This window comes from Elaeis guineensis, chromosome 1 (genome assembly GCF_000442705.2).
Source record: "Elaeis guineensis isolate ETL-2024a chromosome 1, EG11, whole genome shotgun sequence".
Lineage (NCBI taxonomy): Eukaryota > Viridiplantae > Streptophyta > Magnoliopsida > Arecales > Arecaceae > Elaeis > Elaeis guineensis.
The window spans coordinates 33,172,376-33,181,258 of NC_025993.2; the positions used below are offsets into that span (position 1 = coordinate 33,172,376).

At 35.8% G+C, this 8,883-nt stretch overlaps 1 protein-coding gene across 1 annotated transcript; it reads right to left on the reverse strand.

The window, feature by feature from the left end:
* Positions 1–451: 451 nt before the first annotated feature.
* On the reverse strand, positions 452–8,212 carry LOC105038105 (sugar transporter ERD6-like 16). Its single transcript, XM_010913794.4, has 18 exons — positions 7,853–8,212; positions 7,332–7,394; positions 5,206–5,295; positions 5,060–5,119; positions 4,902–4,967; positions 4,222–4,287; positions 4,050–4,125; positions 3,219–3,283; positions 3,045–3,137; positions 2,864–2,944; positions 2,690–2,774; positions 2,549–2,595; positions 2,411–2,473; positions 2,262–2,321; positions 2,125–2,178; positions 1,741–1,800; positions 1,520–1,634; positions 452–840 (listed from the first exon to the last, which is right to left on the reverse strand). Exons 1-18 carry the CDS (start codon positions 8,036–8,038, stop codon positions 719–721), a joined length of 1,452 nt encoding a protein of 483 aa, XP_010912096.1. The 5' UTR covers positions 8,039–8,212; the 3' UTR covers positions 452–718.
* Between the last annotated feature and the right edge of the window lie 671 nt (positions 8,213–8,883).

An 8,883-nucleotide genomic window follows, 5' to 3' on the forward strand; every position in this document is an offset into this window, starting at 1 on the left:
TTGTAATCCTGATCATTCTAATTTTCAATTCTTGCAAATTCAGGTAACTTCATCTCCATGTGGGAGCCTATGTATGCTTTTGTATCCTAGGAAGGATTAGAGTGACATGAGCATCTGTTGCCAGAAACCACCAGATGTTTCTTTAATCTGTTTTGATGGAGGAAAGATTTGACAATGAGTTCCTGTGACTTAGGATTTGTCCTTACTGAAGAATTTGTACGTAAGACATATATTTCCTTAGAGAAACAACTCTTAGATAGATTATCCTTTATGAAGTGGAAAGGAAATTCCTGTTGAACTTAATCCTGAATAGAGGTTTTCCACCCACTTTCTGTAGCTCATCAGCATTCTGTTCTGGGTTCTAGAAATTTGTGTCTATGCCATCTTGCAATTGCACCATCTTTTTTGGAAATATCAAATTGTCAACTTATTTGCTCCACTGGAATCCCAGTTACTCAAATTTGCAAAATTTTGAAGCCCATTCAACAGATTACAAAAATCCTTCATTTAAACACATGCGGGTGCCCTTGCCTAAGGGCTTATAGGATGTAGTGACAATGCAAAAGTAGAATGAAACCATAGACATCATGAAATCTCGAGAAGACGGTGATATGAGTGATTGCTTTTTCCCCTCATCTTTAACATCTATGAGACCCTACAGGCCTACACTATCTTAACTGCTTCACCAACAACAGTAACTCATTTTTGTTGTTCATCTTCATTTGTTTGGATTTAATGATGACTGAATTTCTTCCAATGTTCGACCTTTTGTTTCTGGTACCACCCTTGCCACAAAAAGAATAGTTGCTGCACTGGCTGCAGAGAAGATGAAAAAGGTACCTGAAAGGGGAGGAGAGAAAACATGTAACTATCTGGCTGAGACCTAAAAAAAACATGAATTGTTTTGATATATATATATTTCCTGTGGTTTCACTAGAAGCTTAGTTTATCCTATTTATATTTTTCTTATACTTGGACTGTTTTTAAAAACATGCCAAAAATCCATTCAAGGAACTCGAGTAAAACCAAACTAAAATGAAAAGATGTCGTAGAGCCTTTTTGGTTTTCCATACCAGTTGATAAGATATAAAGTCTTTTCAGGTGTCATATTTCTTTCTTTTCTTTTTTGTTGTGATACAGAAAGTAATGGATGTATATTCTGTAGAGGTGAATTTATGCTTTCATTAAAAAAGAAATCTCATGCAAAGAAGTTGCAAAGTGCTATGTGGCTGTCCTATTGCTCTCGAATCTGACAGCATCTAGGGTCCCAGTTGGAAAGGAGCAATAGGAGATGCATATTAGCTGTATATCATTTTTGTGTGAGAATATCTTTGTACAGTAGAACTGCTCTGAGGAAATTGACAACTTTCAAGATCCAGCATCTCCATGTTTCTGAGTCCATTGTTTCCTTATTCTTTAATGGTTCTTGAATTATATTCTGATATGGCAATTCATGGGATGTCAAATATATCTGAGAACCAGCTGTCGACTGTAGATATTAAAATGGTAGAGTCGCTACCTGCAGAGCTCCAGCTCATAAGAAAGTTGAAAGTGTAAGAAACTGCCCAGGAACCAAACCAGTTCACCAGGGTCACTAAGCCTCCAGCAATTCCTTTAATATTGATGGGAAATATCTGCAACCAAATGAATTTTGCTAAAACACGGAACTCATGAACTTTCAAGGAAAATTAAAAAACAATCTTATCAATAGAGAACTTTTGATCTTTCAAAGCTTCATACCTCTGACATAATAACCCAAGGAACAGCTCCCATTCCTATTGAGAATGACCCAATATAAACCTGTTCAAGGAAGTAACAGCAGAGGAAGATTTAGAGTACTGGGTAGATTACTGGTAGTCTGATCAGTTTTATTTATAGTATCCATGTAATGAACATATATAGGTTGTGAAGATGTCATCAAAAAACAATAAAATGGGCCCAGTTCTTTTCTAAAACATATTCAAAAAGTTGATAAGCATGATTGAATATGCAAAGGATTTTTAAGTAACCACAATGGTTTCAATGAACTTGAAATGTCATATAATCGTTCTGTAATTATGCTTATTGCAGTAAAATCTATTTCATATATAAAATAGAGTGTTTCTTAATAATATTGACCCTTACAATTATGCCAGCGAGAGCTAGTATTGGAACCCATTCCGCATGCATTCCTTGTCCCTGTTTAAGAGGTATTGTAGTATTAGAATGAGAAGAATGTAAATGTACTGAGTTCGTTAAAGCATTGGCTACTTGATGCTCACCTTCAAGTAGAATGATACCCCGGTTGCAAAGCAGCCTATTAATGTCCCTGTTGCGGAGACCTGAAATGCAGAAGCTCTCATTCTAAACTTCACCTTCAATGATATTTAATATCTGAAAGAAAAGGGGAAAAAAGGTCCACTTCACGTACCATGATAAGAGGTTTTCTGCCACTCCTATCCATTAAAAAAGCACCCAGAATTGTGATGGGTATCTGTAGTAAAAAGTTTATCAGTAACCATTTCAAAGAATTATTTATGCAACCAGAGGGAATTGAAAGAATTGAAACCTGAATAGAGCCAAACAAAATGGTTCCAAGTCTTCCTGAAGAAAATCCTGTGATTGCAGCATGAAGAGCAAGCTTATATCTTTAATGTGAAATATCATGATGAGCAACCTCATCCATAGTGCTTAAAAATCATTTTTCTACCTGCAGATATAAATATGTTACTCGCATAAAATCCGAACCCATTGATCCCTCCAAGTTGTTGAAACACCATTAGGCCAACACCAACCTGAACATTCCATTTTACTCGATCATGAGGACTGACTCTAAATGAGCTCCTATGTTTCATAATCTCAACAGATCAAAATGGTTGCTTACAATGACAGATCGAATATATTTACTCTGAAATAGGTCTTGAAACCTAGCCTTGGGAAGGATTTGAAGAGTTTCAATGTTTTCCTGGGAAAAAAAAATATTAATTTATAATCATTATTCATTTATTCTACTTTAAATGCTTTTATTTTATTAGACTTTATAATTTTTCAGGTATGAAACTAACTTGAATCTCTGCAGCCTCTTGGGAAATGTTAGCATCCTTTCCACGAAGCCTTTGCAATGCAACTTCAGAATCTCTCTGGCGTCCCACCTTTGCCTGACATTTTTATGTGCATGAGTGTGAGATATTCCCATGTTTCAGAGAATATGTTGTTGCTTGTCACAAACACTATCTTACCAGCCATCTTGGAGATTCTGGAATGAAAAAGAGACCAGCAAGTAGAACAAGGCATGGAATCAGTCCTGCATGAAACCAACAATGATCAGCCCCATGGTATCATTTTGGCATAGTATGGTTCTCGCTCTTTCTTTCCATTTGTGTTACTGTACTTTCTGGCATTCCATTATCTGGAATTATATATGTTGAAGGTTCATTTCTCAATTAAAACAAATATATATCAAATGTTCTGAAATTCAGCTTTGATTTTGGCCAGCCAAATGAGTTTAAGCCTGCCAGATTTAGCTGTTGCGTTGATCCCAACTCTACTTTCGGTTGACAATTATAAAGAACAAAAAGAGTGCTAATTATTAATAGGAGACATACTTGAAAAGTAAATTAAAACAATTCTGGAGAAAATACTGATTATCATTTAAAGTATCTTAGAGTGCGTCTTTTAAATGTTTTCACATTGAAACAATTAAAATTTACTTTTCAAAATATATAATGTTAATAGTTTATGTTTCTAGTGTAATATTATCATTCATTTTTTTTTTTTTATAATAATCTAAATACCCAGGAGATTTGACTTTTAGGAAAGCCAAGCTTATGTTGATAAATTTGTTTTCCTTTCTCGAGCCCAAGTTCGATCCCAAGGAATTGCTTCTTGATATTTAAACAAACAAAAAGAAAAGGCTCTTAATTTGGCACCACACGTTTGTTTGTTGAAACTATGAAACCAGCACCAGTTTCTGGGAATACTTCCAGTTGAAACTGGACATTTTGATTTCAGTTCCAAAATCTGGGTTGAATTTTTAAAGCATGCATATATTAAACACAACTGGAAGTTACCGATGAGCACGAGTGTGCGCCAGGTAACAAATGTACCAACGATGAAGGCAACTGCACTTCCAGCACAGATCAATAGCTGTAGAGTTGGCAAGTAAACTGTAAGTGATCAACAGGCATTCTCTTGCTTTCTATTTTAATGGGCATGTGCTGTTGCGCTTGAAAGTTTTTGAACCTGGTTCAGGGTTGTAAGGCCACCTCGTAGATTCTTCGGTGCTATTTCAGCTATGAACACAGGAACCTATCATACAGTAACCTCATCATCAGGAGTATAAGCATATTAATGTGCCCATGCTAACAAATTCCATTACTTACGGTAGGGCTGCCATCATGTTTCACAAGGACATTAGGCTCCTAATATGAAATGTTTTATACTTATAAGCATGATTTTCTGCACATCCTGAAGTTGTTATTATTCTACTGGTTGGAATAAGATTAATGGATCAGTCTTTCAGTAATGAAGATAAATGGAACTTGTTTTCCATTGATTACTACATACAGATTGGTTGTCAGTTTATTTTTCCCTATCTGAAGTGAGTGCCATTATGTTACTTTACTAGTTTTCTTACTGACATATTAACTTCTTGTGTTATAGATAATGCATGATTTTTTGGGGGAAAGCTTTAAATGTTTTAACCACTACCACTCAAGTAAGACTAATGGATCATTTTTTTTCTTTCCTTCCTTCTCTTTCTTCTTTTGTTATTTTGCATGTATTAATAAAAGATTTTGAACTTTTTATTGATAAGTGAAATCAAGGGGAAAAGGTTTTGAACTTATCAATTGTTAACTCTTGAAGTTACTTGATTTACTAGCTAGGCACATATTTTTGCCAGTCAAGAGAACAGAACATACCACATAAGAAAGAACTCCAATTCCATAGCCGGAGGAAAATCTTCCGAAGTAGAGCATGAGAGCATCCTTTTTTTAAGGTGAAGAGATTCACATCATGTTTAGAAATAATTTTGAAATAAAGATTCTGTAAAGAGATCTATTAAGTTTAGGCAACTAACTTTTGCAAAGTAAATGGCAAGCCATCCGACCATGCAGATAAGAGCTGATGTTCTCATAGCCTGCTTCCATGAAACAATCCAAGTGCGTGAAAACTAAAGATTACATGTGTTACTGCAATCCAAGAACATAGTGGTATGGTTCTTACTCCTTTACGACCAATAAGATCGGCAATACGTCCACTTGTAATCGCACCAATCATTGCACCAATTGTTAATATTGAACCAAAAACTGAGTACTGCAATTTGGATTGAAAGCATAAGTCAAGTTGTAGCGGAGATTAATTATTTTTAACCAGACATAGAACTCTTTATCTTGCTAAATTGCAGGTACCATGCTATAAGTTAGTCAAAGAACACAAAGTTAATTACTGATGCCAATACAATTTTTTTATAACTTGTGCAGTCATCTCTCTCTCTCTCTCTCTGTGTGTGTGTGTGCACGCACGTGCAAGAATGTGTACTTGTGTATACATGCATGCATGTACATATACAAGAATGTGGAACTTTGTTCTATAAGGTAGAATAAAAACAATCACATATGCTTAGATATTTATACTTGACTTTCAATTATGTTTATCTTTTCAATTTTTAGTCAATCGTTGTTATATGACTGACTGTTAAGTGCTTATTGTTTGGTCATAATTTAATTTTCAGATCATTTAATGATGTTTCATTGATAAACTTCTTGAAGCCTGAAATTTTTTGGAGACTCTGATCCGATCCACATCAGCCTGAATTTGGTGCAAACTAATTACAACACGGATCCTAACATACTCGGACCCGACTTGAAGATCCAATATATTTTTGTTACCTGAATCTGCATACAATCACATGATTCCATCCTCTGTCAGAATGGCTAAGGAACAAAATTTAAATCGGAACCCTAATCGGTTTCGGTTTGGATTTATTAAAACCTGGACCCGACCCGATAGTGCAACTAGATTTATAATGCGAAATGTCAACATTCTGTATATATATGCACCTCATCATTGAGATCTGGCCGACATTTGGGCAGTGATAATAATAGTTCATGCCTTACAGCTACTATAGATCTGTTTCCACCAGCGTCCTTGGACACACTAAAATGGTGGGTCCTATGGTTTGGTGTTGTTTAGCTGCTGTTTTTGTTGGAATTTGGAACCATCTGCGGCTGCGAGGGGACCATGTCCTACATCTAGTACTACCGGTGCACCACCATGGCCCATGACACGCTCCTGAAATCTCTCTGTCTCTCTCTCTCTCGCCCAAGATTCCCAATGGTATCGTTTTGCCTCGCGTGGGAAAAAATAGTCTTTTTTTGAAAGGACGCCACGATGTCTGGGACTCTCATAGCCCTCACCGTATATAACAAGGGTTTTGAAACGGCTCCATCGCATGATATTTTAATAAAAACTTTTGTTTGGTTTGTTAATTTATTGTAATGATTATTATACAATAATTACTGTTTTCAAAATTATATTTTCTAATCAAATACAAAAAAAAAAAAATGTTTTGAATTTAGATAATTGTATCAGCTTGAAAGAGTAGCTACTCATGCAATCAACAGTTAAAAAATAATTTTTTATTCAATCAATTGTGATTTGAATACAAGGTGTCATCCTTTTTTTTTTTAAGGCAAAAAAAAAAAAAAAAGACTTATCTTCCTAAATGAAAGCGGTGGCAAGCTGTTGACTTTTCCTGCGTCGCGGGCATAATTTTTGTACTGTAGCCATTCTTATCCTCCCATCAAAATATCTCCATAAAAAAAAATAATTTTGAGTATCAATTACATTGAGCCTTCTGATGTAGGCATGGTTTTGATATTTTTGTCGCACCCTTCCAAATGCTTTAGTGTAATTATGGAGCCATAAAATATCGGCACGTTGGATTATTTTTTATTCACTCACAACCTAGGTGGGCCAAAAACTTCCTTATTTTTAGGAGACAAAGAAGACATGTAATAAAATAAAACGTTCGACCCACCTTGTGACACATATCACCATTAAGAGCTCCCTAATTATTCCTCTTTCGACATTTTAGGTCCCATTTATAATTTACATGTCGAAAGCCTAAGTTGTCGGACCATCCTAGCAATTGTTTTCGTATCAAGTTTTTTGTATCTTATGGATATATTTGCATATCAGCATCAAAATGACTCATTATTTTTCCATGTGGAACTGAAATGGTTATGGCTTTGAGTAATATATATGGAAGTATATAGAAAGATGCTGTTTATTTATAGACTCAACTGAAGTAATTATTTTCTCCAAAATTAAAGAAATAAGAAATTAACCTGAGATAGAGTGAGGCCAATGTCATTTATGATTCCTGACTGAGTTGGTGCAGAATAGCCAACCTGCATAAAAAATCTCATTCACATTACAACCAAAATAATAATTTAAAGCTGAAAAATAGGCTTGAACTAATTGTTTGACTATTAGATGAGTTTGTTTGGCGCATTATGATGCTCTAGAGATGACCATGTATTCAGTTTTTTATTAGGCAGCTCCAGGAATAACTTGAATATTTTTATAATATACTGCCCAAGAATGGGAGCATGTCTGTTTAAGCTCAAGCAATGAATATAGTTTCGCAAAGTTAAAAATATTTTGATCTTATTTTACAAAACTTCCTTGTTCTAGCCCACAAGAACATGTTACCGAAAAAAATATTAGTAAAACCATTAAAGTCCGATAATTAAGTTTCATCTAGGTCCGAAATCTGAACTTGAAACATCATTTCCATAGGTTGCCACCAAAATTAGAGAAATCTTCCCCAAGATCATCAATTCTTGCCCTGAGAATAAAAACTTACACATGTTCCGAACTCGAAGGAACCACAAACCGCCACGGCGGTGCTAAACAAGACCACCCCTATGCACCCTTGGTTCTCATTGCAGGACTCTTGACATTTGGGCTCCTTCTTATGCTGAATGAGAGGCTTTTTCACCTCAATTTGCTTTGTGTTCAACCCACTCTCCACATCTTCCATGATGGCCATATCTTCCTTTCTTTCTTTCTTTCTCCTCCAACTAGGGACAGAGAGATAGAAAGAGAGATATAAATGACCAAAGTAAGAGAGGGAGGGATGCTTAGATGGAGTAGGCAAAGGAAATAGATGGGATTCTAACAGTGTAATGAAAGAGAGGAAACACTTCTCCTCGTTAGAGCCGTGTCTCAACTTAGCTCTATTTATATGGCAAATGGGGCGGTTCATGACAAAGAGGAGTCATGTGGGGCAGTAGCTGTCAATGGGGCCAAGGCCAACTCAACCTTAGATCAGAATGGGACCAACCCTAAAAATATCAAGATGTATGGGTTTGCTGATGAGCTATAAAAAATTGGATAGAGGCCAGATATCCACAGAGTAGTCATTTTTGATATAGTTGGATTAGAAATGATTGCTTTGGATTCTGACCATAAAGAAGTCCATTAAATCGTCTTCGGTTGGTTGAGCCATCACGGAACTTAGAATACAAGTCAGCTTCATACTGCTATGTGTAGTCAGCCTTAACCTCAACTTGAAAGCCATATCTCATCTATGTAGTGAATGTTATTACATTGTTGATATTTTTGAAGCTTATTCCTACTTGTGGTGTTCTCATGGTGCATCTTTCATCATTTTATCGCATCATTATCCAGGAAAGTGATGCCCAAGCGTGGCATTATGTTGGCAATTGAGGATGTATTCGAGGCTAAGGGGTGATGTAACTGCAGATTGACTTTATGTGCAAGATAAGTATGGTCATATTGCGGCGCAATTATCACATACAGTAGTCACATTTCTTGCACATCTACCACTACACATATAAATATTAATAATGAAACATGCTTCATGCACCACTA

Bases quoted from the DNA above. Each gene is read 5' to 3' on its own strand.
- LOC105038105 (XM_010913794.4), bottom strand. From the start codon at position 8,038: ATGGCCATCATGGAAGATGTGGAGAGTGGGTTGAACACAAAGCAAATT. The intron at 5,296-7,331 runs GTTAATTTCTTA...TCCAAATTGCAG, and splicing joins TTGGCCTCACTCTATCTCAG to TACTCAGTTTTTGGTTCAAT. The intron at 2,322-2,410 runs GTACGTGAAGTG...TCTGCATTTCAG, and splicing joins GCAGAAAACCTCTTATCATG to GTCTCCGCAACAGGGACATT.